The 17,583-nt window shown below is 42.0% G+C and overlaps 1 protein-coding gene across 4 annotated transcripts in view; it reads right to left on the bottom strand.

Annotated features, from left to right (window-relative positions):
* The window catches only part of LOC139104938 (insulin receptor), a 79,386-nt gene that overhangs the window by 13,177 nt on the left and 48,626 nt on the right, over nt 1-17,583 (bottom strand). For 3 of the 4 annotated variants that reach the window (XM_070660725.1, XM_070660726.1, XM_070660728.1), the window contains exon 2: nt 775-1,277. In XM_070660725.1, coding sequence (XP_070516826.1) covers nt 775-1,052 — 278 coding nt within the window. In that variant the 5' untranslated portion in view covers nt 1,053-1,277. Of the gene's footprint in view, nt 1-774; nt 1,278-4,573; nt 12,443-17,583 lie in introns of those variants that run through there. The other variant, XM_070660727.1, reaches the window with a different exon arrangement.

Here is a 17,583-nt window from a genome sequence, read left to right as displayed (position 1 = left end):
TTAATGTACATGTAAAAAATATAAGTGTTATGCCATTCAGAAAATGATCGAATAGAAATACACAGAGCTTAAGTGGCATTTGCACTCGAAATACCCTTTGTACGCGATCCCACGAATTATTCATCCAGCAAAGTAAAATTAGCGAGGCATTTAAGAGTCGCTAATAATTATAAGAAGATCAAAGGGAATTTCAACAGCAGGGGTGCGCGGTAACGTCGCAATCACGGTCGGCGATACTCGTGGTAACCAATTCGAGGGAATTAATTGGAGAAAATATAATTACTTAGTACTTGTGTTCGCGTGAATGTCGAATCGAAGAATGCTCGGTTACACTCAAAACCCGCTGCTTGAAGTCGCCTCGAGGAGGCGATTGACGATTCTTGCACGCGTGGCCGCTTTACGCGTTTCGAAAAATTTGCGGACGGACACTTTACATAGCTCTCCAATTACCAAAGAATTTGCTGATTTATCGGGTGCACGCGCAAAAGCTCGGCTTACACAAAGGCTCGAGTGATTTTCGTAAGTAAAACAATCTATTTAATCGACGACTCAATAAGCTCCTCCTCTCTTCTGGAGTTCTTCAACATTTCTTAGTAGCAAAATTTGAAACGGTTACGTAAGCATAAGGTTACATATTACAAAACGCCGAGTTGATCAAACTTGCATAAAATTACCGCATAGAATAATAAGATAATAACGAGAAATAATAAGAGAAACGACCAAAATGCCAGAAGGACTCGCAAATTTTGGCGTTTCCTGGATTCCACGACTCACCTGGAGTTATCGATCGCCCTGTTGTTCCTATTGGTGGCCAGGGTGTCCAGAGAGTCTGGGTCATAGTAGCCGTTAGCCGCCGAGCTCTGGTCGTAGTAAAATTCGGCGGAGTCCTCCTCCTTCGTTCTGTCCGCGTAATCGGGCTCGTATTTACCCTTGGCGCTTTTATCTCGGTGTTTCGTAATTGCCCTCGACCACTTCTTCTCCTGGCAGACCGCCAGGCCCACTACCGTCACGCACAACAGAACGATCGGCAGCAGCGACTTCCTCGTCCTCATCTCCCTGTCTCATTGAACACCGCGCGCTTGAAAGCTTCCTGTTAAACGTTCCCGACCTTATCCCCACGTGCCGTCCCGGCCCACCACTTTCGTTTTCTTCGATTGATCGACGATTGATGGTTGACCCGGCAAGAACTCTCCACTCCGCGTTTTCTTCCCCTGTCCGTAGCTCGGAGCGACTGTTTAACCTTTCCCTTCAGCGCCTCAAAGACGCTAATTAATAGACTGCAACAAAAAAAAATGCAATTCTTCGTTCAGTTTAAAGAATAAGCGCCTTTTTAAGTTTAAGAAAGTTTAAAAAAAAAAAATAATAAAAGCTAGCACCGCCACTTTGGCGAGAAACTCGCGATGAATAGGGAAGCGCGTGGGATTCATCGCGTTAATATTACTTATTGCACGATTTATACGCTGCAGCAAAATATTACGAGATATAAATTTTGCGTCGCGTCGGCAGAACGTTTCGATTAAACTCTCTCTTTCTCTCTCTCGATGGAAAATAAGAATTTCAACGAAAAAACGAACCGAGATACAAGTACATTCTAATTCGCGTAGCTTACGGATTTTTTTTTTAATGCATACGCGACTCTTAAGCCATTTTGGGGATTAGCGTTAATTGCGCGAGCTTGTATATTGGATAGTGCATTAGGATTACTTAAGGCTTTTCTCCGATTATTCTTTTTTTCCTTTTTCACGGCGCACTTTGAATCAGTTTAATATGATTTTTTTAAATGTCGCCATGCATTCAGTAAAAAGTATACGAGGGGGATGTATGATATATAATTTTAAGGATTAAAATGCTTTACTGTCCCTGTATATATATTTAGCACTACCGTATACATGGCTATGAATGCGTAAATTATTTCTCCCGACCGAAAAAAAAAAAACTCCGGATTTTTCTCTCCTAGCGAGTGCTCGAAAATTCCGAACAGTGTACACGCCGAAGTAAAACTCACTATGGATAATCTGCTTATCCTATATTTGTAGAACGTATTTCAGAGAAATGCGATGATATATAACTTTCATGCCTTTATTGAAGCAGAATTTCAAGCTTTATATCGATAATCCTCGAATTGATATTCCATTCAGCTAAAATTTATTTTCGTAATGATCCGAGAAAGGAGAAAATTATATATAAAAAAAAAAATTATGTATATATATATACTAAATTATTTGCGCTTTTAATGTAATGTAGTTCGATAAAGTCTTATCTTTAATTAATTGCGATAGAATGTTGCTCATAAATTTACGAGAGAAAATTATTGAGGAATGCGAAGCGGAAAAGATATGGGACACCCTGTACATATACCAACTGCGGAGGATTCCCGGTAATAAGAACACAAGGAAAGGTATAATAATAAAGTTTCGGTCAAGGCTTCCCGTCAATTTACAACGTCCTTCTACGGTAGTTTATATAAAAACAGTAAGACGTGGTATAACGCATTGTAATTACGATGCAACTTTAGCTCGTTTGTTTCGGTAGATTCTGCGAGAGTGCTATAATGTACCGTAACGAAAGTGCATCACGTGAAAAGAAGCCGATGGAATTCAGGAATAATCGAGATACAGGCGAGTGATATCAGAGAGAAAGGAATACGAATATTTTTATGTAAATTGGATGAAAATCAAAATGTCTCCGCGCAAAGGGCGTCTCGAAAGTGATTTTAGCGATAAAATATCATGATGATAGCAATCGCGCGAGGCGAAAGTGGCTTTGAAACATTGTCAAGCGTCAATTCTTTAAGTTATCGATCTCGCGTAGCTTCAGAGACCATTATGAAACCACACGGCCGTCATGGCGGCTACAAGGTTGCGAGGAGGTGGGTCCCTTCAGAGATGTTGTAAGGGGGACAGTGAGGGGGCACGCAGATGCCTTCGGGTGTCAGTCTACGAGAATGCCGCAAGGGCGGCGAAACTTTTTACTCCTCTGCCTTCGTTCTCCCCCGGCTCGTGGAAAAAGCGTAAGAGAAATAAATAACTCGGCGGGCAATTAATCTATTTTCCTTTCCGTTTTATGCCGCCTGCTTTAATTTTGCACTCGCGACGGTCTCTCGAGTTTCTCTGTTATGAAACTGATAATACCCACCGTGGAGTGAAACTGCAATTAATCGCCCCACCCCCCCTGGTAAATTAAATCTCGGTTCGTCAATAAGGAACGGCGTTCCTCTTCCTGTCAGCCGGCTCGAATCAAATGGATCTTGATTAATTAAATAAATCCACTACGCAGCGCGGAAAAGTTCGTAACATTCATCGTTAACGGGGCAACTATAAATCCGGTGGATTTGTGAAAACGCGTCGCACTTGATTTTCCGATTGAGATTTAGATTAAGCGAGGGGATTGATTAATGCTGGTAGTTGTGATTTAATTAAAAAAAAGTTTTTTCGTACCGCTCACGGAATCGAAAGGGCCTTTACTACATTGTTGCTGGCTGCAGGGCACTATATTTCCCTTATACGTCTCTGGGTCCCTTTCTTTCGAAGGAAGAGGTCGGTTGAAGCGCATTTGTTAGCGATGCAGAATTCAATCTCTACTCTGTGGCGAAGATTCACCGAACCCGACGAAAAACTTCGAGCGAAATAGCGACGCCGCGCGGTAAGAAGATATAGGCAAATTGTCAGAAGTAATTAACTTTGACGTGAACAGAAACCCCTTGAATCGAATAAAATCGAAAGGATCCTAGCAACATCGAGATAAAACTAAATTATGTACATTCACGTGTTTTATTGGTAATCTCTCTGAGTCTCCGACGCTGCATTTATTTTATTAACAGCAAAAATACATACGGTATCAGTAAAAGGACGACAAAGGAAAAGGGGAGATACGCAGAAAGTTCGATAATCTGCAAACAAGATCATCTCAGTAATGGATTTTTTTTTTTTTTTTTTTTTCTTTTTCTATTGGCAGCTGCGTTACTTTTGCCTGAACCGGTCTCTCAGATACCGGAAGAATACATCCCGAGACGGCGTTCTAGATGTTAGTGTAAAACAGAACCCGTTAATCAGGAGGGTTACTCAACCAGACAGATTAAGATAAACTTTGTATATCCTGAAAACGTGCGCCGGTTATATACTTGGCGCGTCTAGGACTCGGTGTCACAAAGTAGTTTCATCTTCGAAGGAGCGAAGCTCGCCATTCCGTGAAATTGTTTTTCAAGCCACGTGAGAAACGACAGGGTACCGCGGTGGCGATGCATTCCCGTGGAATTGCCGGGTTTCCGTCGGGTCGCAGCGAGGGAAGAGCGAAGTTTCTTTGTCAGTGTTGGGAGCCGATGCTGTCGGCTTTTCGGTGTGCGCCGAAGTGGCGTCGACATCTTCAGACGTGCGTGCCATTATGATATTGGACACGTCGCCCGCGGATGACTGACAGCGGGAGAAAAGGAAGCTGTGACCGCGGAGGATAACAATGTAGTCAATGTCCCGTTATCGGAGGAAAGGAGAGAGAGAGAGAGAGAGCGCTCTCGCGCTACAAAAATATTTCGCGCGGTTATATTTACGAGCGGGTAGGCACCGGGCACATAACTTACCGTAGTGCCCGGATCGAAACTGGTTTTGCGCCGGTGGTGGCTGCTACATAGTAATAACGATTGCAAGAGTAAAACGACGTGCGTTGAAACCGCTGCAACACTGTAAGCAAGCAGGGCCCATTATTAATCGATGCGCCGTATCTAAGTGTGGAGAAAAAAGCGAGGATAAAGGGAATGGCCCGAGGTACCTCCAAAGGATGGAGAAAAAGAGAGCGCATGTTCCCGGCAGCCGAGCGAAAAATCGACAAGAAAGGGAGACAGGAGACAGTTCGATAGATAGAGACGGATGAGCCCGGTAACAGATGCAACGGAAAAAGAAGGAAGGAAAGTACGACGCATAATAAGCTAGCGCGGCAAAAATTGTCGTTCATTCATCATTAAAAATGCGAACAGTGTTGAGATGCCGATCTTATCGCGCGATTGACACTATCGGTCATTCCTCTTTATTCAGCTATTGGTACTCCTTTTTTTTTTTCTTTTTTCTCTATCTTATTATTCCGAACGCACGCTCGCCGTAGTCGTCCACGAGCACGCGTGCACGCGTGCTAAGTATACTTAAGCACATTAAGAACATGGGACATTGATACTTAAGTTATCCCAGGGGGGAGAAGGAAAGACGCTGACGCTACCTTTGTCGTATCAGTATCGGGTCGGAAATTAATACCAGCGGCGACAATACACCGATCAACGCACGAGTGATAAATGCGCGTCGCGAGGGTATTATATTGTGGACTTTCACAGGTCCTCTTTATTTATTTTTGAATTTTTTATTTTTTTTTTTTTGTCATTAACGTAAAAGCCGAACAATTTTTTTTCGATCAATTTAATACGCAAATGCTTCGAAACATTTGCGCGGTAACCATCAATCGTTATCGCTCGTTTATCAATGTGTTGGAAAGAAAATTGATAAAAATCAACGTCTTTATTTTATTTTATTTTTTTTTTCCGAGGTGTCGCTCGAAATCGTAAAAATATTTCCGCGATGACGCGACGAAGTGATTAATACTCGTTACAAAAATATATGCCGCGCGTTACGGGGCTGATCGCCGGTGAAAATAATGGGCGCGAGAAGTTGATACGCGTGTCCGTTGACACGTATTCTCGATACAAGCGAGTAGCGGTAAACAACTCGTAAATAATATAGATTCTCGTGGAGGCGCATGCTTAGATCTTTCACGCCGAAATATATGGGGATCCGAAAAACACACTTCCCATGTCGTAAACCATTTGAAGCTATTCGCTTGTCACACTTCTCGCGAATCCGGTTGTGCCGCATGAGTCATTCTTTACCCGGTGCGACCGCAGAAGAGCGGCTGAGGCCGACTTCTTTTGACTTCACCGCATACAAATGCCAGCACACACGCGCGCGCTCATGTGGGAGCCGGACCAGCTGTAGAAGCTACCAAGTATTCGATCTATTCGATACGTATTCAAAGTATTCGGGACGGACTTTTGGGACGTCCATTCATCTTCTCTCGGATCCCGGATCGCCGGCGGATTTGTCTATTTCACCTCGCGATACGGGATTCCGTACCGGCAAAAAAACGTTCAACTTCATCCGCTTACGCGTGTTCGAACGAAGATCATCGTGAAAGGAGGAGAGAGGGGAAGAGAGGGGGAGAACACAAATATAGCTGATCGTAAGAAATGACCAGTACTATGCCAATTTTTTTATTCATTTCTTTTTCCATTATGAATCAAAAATGGTAGCGGAATAAAGTATTATTCTTTCATATGATTTTGTAACGCTTTTTTAATTTTCAGTGCTTCTCCGAGCGTTATACCGTGGGCATTGATGGGACAATCGTCCCCTTTCTGTAATAGTCACCTGGCGGGACATATACATTTTGCGTCCTGTGCGTCACGGTCATTCGTGGCCGCGAGTTTTATATGCCGTAACACTGGATATATATGAATTTCATGTATATCAATCAAACGTTTGACCCCTCAATGCACCATTAGTCACTAGACAGTTGGACCAGACAGCTCTGTCATGTTATTTATAAAGAATTTTTTTACCCTCCTCTCCTTTATTTTTTTGCAAATTTTTTCATCGAAGAGAGTCGTAAACGGCAGGCTATTTTCATCAGCAGCGTTGATCAAAACGTGCAACGTCGAAATGAGCCATTGCATTCTTCTACGCAAAATATGGGAGGTATCTCGCTTAGCGAAATAGCGATTTATTTACACACCCTTTGTATTTTCGACAACAAATTACTCTAATCCCGGATTAACGCAAAAAATTCAAAGAGAAATTTGCACAGACTATGTATAATAAAGCAAGCGAATTTTAACGAGTTTAAAACACCGACCAGTAAAGTAGCGCAAAGTAACATACGGCCGAAGCTCTGCAATCAGTTCATAAACCGTTCTCGCTAAGGAAGATTGTGCTGCATATTTAAATTCTGATTTCGCCCTTTCTCCTTTGTGCTGCTCAATTATGATCACGCTTCATGTGGGGCGAGCATCGAAATGAGTTTCGTATCCCGCCGACCCGGCGAAAGCTAGCCCGCCACCGCAAAACGTCGTTTGGATACAAGTATCCAAAGAGAAAATCAGCTGGATTTGTTGTAATTAGACGTGAAACTTCGAGGTAGAGCAACATTTGTATACGGGAAATAATTAGCGCGCGCGTTAGATTTATAGCGGGCCGCAACGCTTTATGTAACAACGGCCGTCAGATAGTACATAATATATTAAGACTGCAGAAACAAACTGGTTGGATTGGGTTTTGGCAAAAAAATTGAAATTAGATTTCTTCAGCATCCCTTTTCTGACTTGCTGATGGTAATCACCGGTCGAACGGCGAGTGTTCGACAGATATTAATGTTTATAGGGATCGCAAAAGACGCACGTTTATTCAAATTATACCGGCGCGTATAGTTACGCCCGAGTTAATTAGGTAGATCTCCACTTGAGATATGATATAACGCAGTTATTTTGCGTATGTGAAATATGATAATTACATTTTCCGCATTGTTCGTACGAAGTCTGCGGATTACGGACGCGCAATTGCGAGCTATTACCAGATACCGAATGAAACGTGGTGGAACAACGTATTACAACGTGCGTTTAAAAGTAAAATAATCATAACTTTGACGTCATTTTTGGAGTAAGAGTATTTTCATAATGTAGGTACGTGTGTCACGTCGCTGTCTATTTTAGCGGGAACATTTCATTAAAACCGGTCAATAGCAGCGCAAAATTGTGATAATTATATCAGTTGTCACGTAATTAGTTATAATTAATTATATCGTAGATTTCACTTTGTCCGGCATTTAATTACACCTTTTTTTTTTCTATTTTTTATTTTATTCGACGGGGTGAATATTTACAAAGGAAATTTTCGCTTTTATATTTTAATTAAGTTATCGTCTATTTTTCACCTGGCGTTAATGCAACAATTAATATTTTTATTTATATTTAAATCTCGCTTATGTGATATCACAAAGGGAAATAATTGGCAAAATGGATGAATTAAAAGGGCCGCGCAGAAGTTATATCAAGTTGGACCCTTAGCGTTTATTCGCGAATTATTTAGAGCTCAACGTCGCGTTTTTATATAACTCTAATTAGCGAATGCGCTCGAATACTTTTTTAAGTAACCTATGCAAATTTGCCTAATTGAATTAAATATAATTACACAAAAAGCCTTCTTAGCATAATTTTCACATATACATATATATTTTACACGTTAGCACAAACGTATTTAATTTTCAACACAAAAACATACGAAATATTTAAGGCCCCTCGCTACTTATCGCGGAGAAGATATATTTTCCCGAGAAAAACATTTTAAGTTGCTCGAACGTACCTGCAAAATATGCCAGAGACTAAAACTGACACCCCAGTTCTCATAATATATAATAAGCGAAAAGATACAGAGATGCCAGAGTAACGTCGTGCTGTTTAAGAAATGAGCTTCTAATTTCGCAGGATCCACCGTAATGATATTATATTCACTCAATTTTTAATTTGTTACTTATTTAAAAAAAAATCATGAACGAAACCTTAATTTTCTTTTTTTTTTTTATTCGACAAATAATTACGACGTGCGATGACGACGCAGTTATGAGGGCCAAAGTGCGGTTCGCTCTCAATAAGAAGCTGCTGTGAGAGATACCTTTGAAGACGACAGCCGCGGTCGGTCTTTCACTTGCTGTGCGCAACCCTTGCGGAATTTCGCGCAACCTCAAGACTTCTGATTCTTGCGAGCGAGGAAACACCCCCCCGTGAGTTTGAAACCGGGTTACCCGGCGCCCGCACGGGGGAGGGAGCCTGGGAGGGAAGAGAGGGTTCACGCGAGCCTGGACGAACGCGGACGATCGATCGATTACCTCCTTGAGGGAGGACGGGGCGGCGGCGGAAGAGGACAAGAGCGTGGAATAACCCCTGGAGTATTTTTCTCGTTGGACTGCCGCGTCGCTTTTAATCCGCAGGTACGACGGCGGAATGGTGCAGAGCGGTATTTCATTTAAAATAGAAACGAGTACAAACCAACCCTCGTGCTTTCGCGTCTTTTTTTGGGTTAACGGGGTAGCGTTTTAGCCGTCCAATTTTAATGAGTTTCGGATACAATTCCAGACGGAGCAAAAGAGAGTAAAGGCTATTTTTTTTATGCGCTGCTACTGCCGCTGCCGCTTGAATATGCTTTATTACTAACCGCGGAAATTGGGAAACAGAGGCGTGGTAGCGCTGCACATTCCTTCTGACACTTTATGAACTGCTTAAGCATTTAATTTCAATCTAGGACTCGTGGGTTAAGAGGGTCAATTACTAGGGATCTCGCGTTTATTATAGCTTATTTGTTCATTTCTTTTCACACGGAGAAAAAAAAAAAAAGACTGGAAGCGAAGAGTGAAGTACGGTTGGCGTTTAGATGCTGACCGCTCTACTCCCGTCGAGTAAACGCCGTCGGAGAATCCGCTCGAAAGTGTTGGTTCTGACATACCTGTGCCAATGTAATTAGAAAAATAAGCTGTAACGATTTAATTTGACTTTCTCGCGTATTATTCTGACCGAAATGTCGCTGATTTATTCATTGTTAATATAATTAACAATGTAATTAATAACGTAATAAATAACGTAATTAATAATTACGTTATTAATTAATATACAATTGTTAAATTGTGATTTATTTTGACAAATGTTTACTTGATTTTAACGTGTAACCTGAATAAGCCTCGGAACGAGAAATAAGGACGCGTACTTTCATTTTTTTTTTTTTTTTTTTTTTTTTTCGTTTGTTTCTGAATGACCAATTACGACCGGTACGTACAGCTGCTCGCTGCCATTTAGAGGTACTGAATCGAGTACAGGCAGATCCATTATTGTCATTCCGTTTTCATTATTCGTCGTCCTTCTAATTTTTTTTTTTTTTTTTAATTTTTTTTTTTTTTTCATGTCCGCATACAGTAGACTGAGTCCAAGAAATAAAGAATGAGCAGCATTACGCGACAAGCTCACAACACGAAATGCGTTAAAGAAAACTGTTGGTAATCTCGAACAACGGCAATTTACTTATTTTATTTATTTTCTTGCTCATGAATGAGACCTACTTAAGTATCTCCATTACTTCACGACTCACGCGAGAGCGAAAAAATTTATACGCGTGTGTTTAACTTATCGCAAGAGCCTCTCGTAATTCCATACTTTCGGAAACTTCTTTTCTCTTTCTTTCCTTCGCGTACCCTCTCGGAAGAATAAGTTTACGGACGTGAATTCTTCCGCTTCTCAGGTGCAGGTTTATCGCGGAACAAGTTCTTGTGTTTTATCGTACGTGTATCCGGCTTTTAATCGGCGCCGCCGCCGCCGTCGCTCGGCGATGCCTCCTCGTCTTGTCTTCTTTCCTCACTCTTTTGCAGTGATCATTATCGCGATATTTATACGGTGAATTAAGATATTTGCTCGAAGTCGCGCGAGCAACAAAGTGGCCGACGACACAGTTATCTCCTAGTCGGCTTGACCGGTGATTTAAACGGGATTCTTTTCTTTCGAGCTCCTTTAATTTTCAACGGTAGACACATTTCTCATTCCCCGGGACTCCCGTCCGCCCGGTAACAACCAGCCACCCACAGTTTGATTGTGCCGTCAGAAGTGCGGAGATTCGCGCCGATGATCTTCGCGAGTCTTCTCTCTCGCGGGAATCGCTCTTCGCTTCTCGTCGCCAACGAAGCCACTTTCGAAACTTTATAAAGCGGATGCCCTTCGAAATGCAATATTACGTCGACGGAGACGTGAATAACGACAACAGCTGCTGAAAGAGCCCCCTCGGAATTCAGAATAACTTTCAAACTATCGGTCCCCCGCGCTCCGCGGCGAGATAATACTTATTTGGCAACTTTAATTGCGAAATAACCAGATATTACCCTTCCTCTTACGCGAGAATTTAACTTGATCCGCGAGAATTTTTCCAATTCCTTATTTAATTTCCATACGATTTTCAATTCCCTGAATCGGTCAGGCTTGTAGAAGACGTTAGACCTTCGGATGTGCGTAGAATATTTATTGCTTTATGATTATACGTTTAATTATACCCTGGAAAAGTGATAATTCCATAGATTGGAAATTGAAAGAGGATAGAGACGCAGCGATCGCCAACGATCCGCCAAGTAATCCGCTATCGCTGGTGTAATCAACTTCCGCATGACGGCAGAAACGAACGACAAGGGTATTACTTACGATTCTCGCAACGTTCACGCGAATAACTTCCTCCTTGAAAGGAAAGAGTAACTCTGGTTTCATAAAGTAGCCTCATAAAATACGGCAGAGTGACGAAATGTGATAGCGATCGTCGTGACTGTGCCATAATTTGAGACTCCGAGAACGCAGCTGCCAATTTCCACACGTTTCTGCTGGAAATTGACGTGGTGCGTTGAAAATAATTCGATAAATACAGCAGCCTTATATGAAATCGCTTCGCCGAGGTAAAAAGATGCCTCTTGACCGACCAGCCGATCTTTCGCACAAGGTTAAGTTCCAGGAATCGTACGCACAATTTTCCTCGTTGCCGACGCTTTAACTCGAAACGGACGACGCACGTATTTGGCGTTGCCGGGACAAGCAGGGCGTGAGACCGGGAAAAAAAAAAAAAATAACGAAATAAAAGCCCGACAAAGGGTGGCGTAGAAGGAGCAAACGAGAGAAACGAATCAAACTCCAGGGTCGAGTCTACGTGATTTGAAATCAAGCCATTAAACTCCGCCAACAGACGTTCCTTCTCCAATCTAAACTCGACCCTTTTTCTTTCACGGTTTGTTTTATCGTCAATAAACGGAACGAAAAATAAATTTCGGACATGGATAACCAGCGTCGCACCTCGGTTTAACTTAAGAAATTCGACGCGATATTCCGAGGCAAATTTAGAATTTAGATTCGTATATGAAGTAACGTGATAAAAGAACGTAAAATATAAAAAAATGTTACAAAGAAAAATTGACGCAGAACATTTCTCGAACGTGTCAAAAGCGTGTTCTATCTTTAACAACCTGTTTTAAAATCACTTTGTATGCAAATTAGCCTAATAAAACTTAACCCCTCAATTTGTCAAAGAGCCTTGCGTTATGAGACCCGAAATTATACTAGACTTCAAAATTACTTAGTTCAAAATTATATATTATGCGGAATAAAGGCAGAAACATCAAAGTTTCCTGACTAGCTCCCCGTTGCTTTTTTAGCGACATGAAACTCGGTGATAAAATCTCTCTCGAGTGCGTCGTCTGTATGTAAGTTTGCCTAGTTCTCATTAACGTGAACATGCAGCACCTTTGCTGGTAGTCCAAAGATGGATCCAAGAAGATGGACCAAAGAAGTGGATATAAGTCAATAAGTTCTTTGCCGTTTTGCAAAATTCACGATAGTTATTGAGAAAAAAATTAATTTGTCTAGCGCAAAAGCGACAAGGAAGCTGCGTGAGTGAGCGCGACAGACGAGGCGCCATTCGTCTGTCGCGCTCACACGCCCGCAGCTTCCTTGTCGCTCTTAAGTTACACATTTTAATTATTTTTTTAATAATGGTTGAGAATTGTACAAAATGGCATAGAACTTATTGACTTGTATCCACGAGACCTATCTAACTCTGAGAGTTTGTTAATATAGGGTGAGACACCCTATATATCCCAGCTGGAGATAAAATTATTTCACCTCGACACCGTGTATTTAAATGTTTCATATATTTTCTCCGGTTTAGGATTATTTCATGCGTTTAAACGCTTAATTGGACTGAAATTTTTATTAGCACGAGCGAGAAGGTATATTACGTCGATATCGCGATATCAACTAGCTGTTGTTAATAAAAAAAGAAGAAGAAGAAAGAGTTAAATTAATGCACTGCCGTATTTATGTATATTGCCGGTAATCTATTAATATTTAATAGATTTAGCCGGTAATATATTAATTATTAAATGTTCAGCTCGATCTGAAAAAAAAGCGTTACGGCACCATCCTCAAGGCATTAAAACAACTACGATTTTTAAATCTTTTGAAAATTCATAAACCCGGAATTACGAATATTCGAGATTTGTAGGGAGTATAGACGTGAAACGGATGGCGAACCTCTTCTGACATTTTAATGCACATATTTTTACATATACATACTCGCGCCTGTTCGCGTACAATAAAATATGAAACAGGTATTGAAAAACGTCCCCGCTGGATTTTGTGTTCTCGCGTTAAAATTTTTGTAAAATAATGCATGCAGTATAATGCCGGAGATATCGCGACGTAAAAGAGAGCATTCTTTAATAAATATTTAATCGGCTTTGACGAAGAAATGCCATAAAAATATTACTCGAAAACAGTAGATGCATTTCATCTTTCTGCTCTCTTGTTTCTCCCCCACCCTCCCCTCCTTTTTCTCTTTGTACATCAAAAAATGAGAAATTTGATTACGGACGGAATAATTATTTAATCGGTCGTTACTTACATTATAAAAGCTCCATTTTTTCCCCGTCGGAATTTAAAAGGTGGAGCCCCCACGTCCAGACAAATTCTCTTTTTTCCTTTCTCCCGCAAGCTAGTTCTTTTTTTTTTTCCCTTTTTTTTTTATCGTCCAATATTCCGCCTTTTAATCCCACGCTTTAATGGCGCTCGGGAATACGTCGACGACGTATCAATTAAAAAATTGCATCGTTGCATCCGTGTCGCTTGTTACATGTCATGCAGGTTGTCGGAGGAAAGGTTGGAAAGGATATTCGAAGCTGGACAAGAGAACCGCCGAACATCGAAAATTAAAACACTCGAGAAAAGCAAATAGTTCGAAACGTATTGTATATATTGTCCCTTTCCCTTTAGGCGACGTTATGTTTTAAGAAACATTTTTTTTTCTTTTTTCTTTTCAATAAACAATTTGGTTTCACGTCACAGTTTCTACAAATAGCGGATATTTCGGAAAAAAACTTTTGTACTTTACCGATAACTTTAAAGCCTATTTTACGATTCAAAAATTTCATAACTGATCAAGACAATTTTTATGTTAATTGCAACGGGCTGGCCATTAATTTCCTAACTTGACTCAACAGTTTCTCTCGCAAATTGATTAACTTCTCCTTTCGAAGCAGAAGCCGGCTTTTTTGCTCTTCCAATTTTTCTGCTCGCGAAACAAAAATGTCTAATAACGTCCATTATGACCCGGTAAAACAATAGATCAAAAACAACATGGGTATCTCGGCATTCCACTTGCTGGAGAGCAGGGCTTCATAAAAAAAAGCCACAGCGATTTTTTTTTATTTTTAATAAGAACACGGCACTAAAGCGGACCCCCCGATGCGTAAAGTTTGCGAGTGGCGAATGCTTCAGACAGAGGCAGAATCATACGCTTATTACAAAAATATTAACTGCCCGTGGCATGCGTAATGCGTTCGCATTTTGATGTTGATTATTATACTGCCATACGGAATAATTAACGGCGGGACTGGGGGAGATTGTGTAGTCGGCAACCAGGCGAAAAACTCCCGGCATTAGTGATTAATTAACGAATGGCCGTTTATCAAAGCGATTATCATCGTATCCGCCGCGGACGATCGGTATCGCCGCTTAATTAAGCGATCTAATAACGGGGAAGAAGCGAGCCGGACAATGAAGAAGATGGAGAAAGGAAAAGATGAAATGAAAAGAAAGGTTCGCCGCGGCTAAGACGCATCCGATAACGGCGGACGTTTCTTCTCGACGGCAGATAAGAGGCAAAAATGGCCCGAGGGGGGGGAGGGGTTAAAGAGCCGGCCATCCCGTTTCCTCCTGGTCCATTACTCCCCTTCGCCACCTCCCCTTTCTCGTTTCGCGTGGCGCTAATTTGCTGCGTGCGAACGCGTCCCTAAGGGAATTGATTAATAATCTATTTCCTGTGCCATCGATCTTCGGACCTAACTCCAAATTCTGACCTACACGATTATCGTAAACGCCGCGATCGCACACGGATACGGTGCACACACCTCGAAAGCCGACCCTCGTCGAACGATGCTACCGGGTAAACAAGTTTTACCGTCGACCACGCCGGATTTATAGCGACGCGCCGTAAAGCCTAAACACCGCGCGGAACTGTCTCGTGATGTCTCTAAGTTAGCTAGGGTACGAAAGGGCTGTTACACCCTGATGCGGCCGCCGGCAGTTGAACGAGTTTTCCTTGTTCACGCCAGCCACTAATCGGCCATTCTCTCCCTGGGAACTATCCGAAGTTCAAGCGTGATTTTTGACAATAAAAGCGCCAGCGCGACATTTCGCAAGGCGTGCGCGTATGCGTTTCCGTGCCGCTGTATATGTATATGTATATATTACGACGATCGATAACAAGCGCCGCCCGTTAATTCGCAATTTCCTGAAGAGATTCTCTGACTACGGATATTCTGTGCCAGAGGGGTTCTTCAGATGAATTTCAAGTGAATATTAATGTATGCTAGGTAAAGAAAAATGTGTTAAAAATTAATAAAGAAAAAGGTTCCGCGTGAAATTATTACGACCTTTCCTAAATGAATTTTAAATATAATAACGTAAAAAAATTTGAGTTAAAATTCATCAACGTAAAAATTTTTATATTGATGGCAAATAACTTTACTGCTTCTTCGTGATTTCTTTTACGAAGAAACGGGATGATAGGACCATCGTTACTAGTCTAAAATATTTTTTCTCGGTTAAAAAAAAAAATCAGTAATATACATACGTATATCAATGATTCAGGACTGAATTTTGATTATGAATTTTTCCAAAACTCGCGCGAGTCCCTTCAAAGCGAGATGTAATGTTAACGGCAAGCGATAGCGAGGGCGTGTGAAACTTCAAAGAATATGTAGCACGACGAGGCCCGAAGGGCCAGTGACCTCGCAATCGGACCTTTTTTCCCCATTTTTTCCGAGCCCCGGGGGGATGCACTATCGGACACATGACACCGCGCCGTGGATCAATTAATAAAAAAATACTCCGTTACCGCGGGCAGCCGTTGCGGAATTACCATTATTCGAACAGTCTAGCGCGTTTAATTCCGCGCGTAAAATTGCTCGTCCACAAAGAGAGAGACATTCATAATTAACGACGAATGGAAGCGGGCACGAAATTTGAAGACTTTCATGCGGGCGTATTGTCACCCTCGGGGGTCGTTAAGCTCGACGCGCTCGGCAATATCCGAAAGTATACGGTACAATTCAACTTCTCCCATTAAACGGCGGAAAAGGAACGTCGGGAAACGTAGTTGGGCGCTTCGCGCCTTTTCCAATCGAGCGAAACGCTCGTCAACAACTCGTAACTTTGTTCGCGGCGGCATTCCCGCGCCGTCCGAGAACGCATTTTGTTGCGCGATGTATAAAGGAGAGCAAGGGGATGTAACTACGTCGTGATTCAACGGCGCGCGGGGATCCTTGACCTGGACGAGCCGAAGCGCACGTCGGAGCTAAAATAAAGTCCACCCCCTCGTCGCGGCGTGAAGGCGTAGTCTCGCAAATGGTTTAATCCATTTCCGTTCTTAATTCAACCGAGAGATAAATAGATATTTTCTCAGCAGCCACGGGGAAAAGTCACCGCTGAAACTTTCAGGTCGGTCTATCACGGAATATTAAAAGAAAACTTTTTTTTTTTTTTTTTTGCCAGCACTCTCTCCCGTGAAAGCGTTAAATAAATGAAAATGGAGTGGAAAAAAAGCTCTCTCTCCAGGTGTTCCCAAGGCTCGTTCGCGTAATTTACAATCTTTTGCGTAATTTACGGGGGAAAATTTCGCGAAAGTTTGACTCGGCTACGCGGCGACGACCCGAGAGACGGCACGGAGAGAGGATCGATGACGAAACAGAGAACGTTTAAAGTTTACTCGGCGCTCCGTGCAATTTAACCAGACCACTACACCTCCATTGTCGCCGGTCGTTTAATTGAACGTACTGCGCGTCGCGGCGCGTCAAAATCGATGCGTAGTCGTGACGTAAAGCCGATAGGGACGAGTTCATCCGTGAAATATTCAAAGATGGGACAAGTGTCCCATTATGGGTGATGTAACGCGCGCGTTGCAGCGACGGACCCTTTTACTCGCCGCAGTTTCCTACGCCCGTCGACGGTTTACGCGAAATCGATACCAAACACCGGAAATAAAGTATCGACGGTAGGAGCGCTCAATGAAATATTTTCACTCGGCGAGGGTAAAGTATCGCGGCACTTTTACTCGAGCCACGTGTTTGACAGCGAAGTCCTCGGTATATCGATTAACCCTTGAGTGGGAACTCTGGGTTACGGTAGCCCAGGACTATCTCTTCCAATCAGCGCATGCCGATTGACAAAAAATTCCTTGAAATTGATACGCTAGAACTCGAGGTTTACGCAGAAAGAAATAAAGCAGCTAGAATAGCGTTTAAGGGTTAAATAGAGTTCTCTTCCCGATATCTTCTCGTCGTAATACGAGAAAGAGAAATCGCGAATGTTTAATTGTATATACGTATATATAGGCATACGCATATATATATATATATATATATATATATTTAAGTAGAAACATATATTTATTCCTACTAGAGATTATATTTTATATCATGTACGCTCGTTGA

Source organism: Cardiocondyla obscurior, linkage group LG08, assembly GCF_019399895.1.
Source record: "Cardiocondyla obscurior isolate alpha-2009 linkage group LG08, Cobs3.1, whole genome shotgun sequence".
Lineage (NCBI taxonomy): Eukaryota > Metazoa > Arthropoda > Insecta > Hymenoptera > Formicidae > Cardiocondyla > Cardiocondyla obscurior.
The sequence above is the reverse complement of the archived record's forward strand: the minus strand, read 5'-3'. Positions and strand labels throughout refer to the sequence as shown.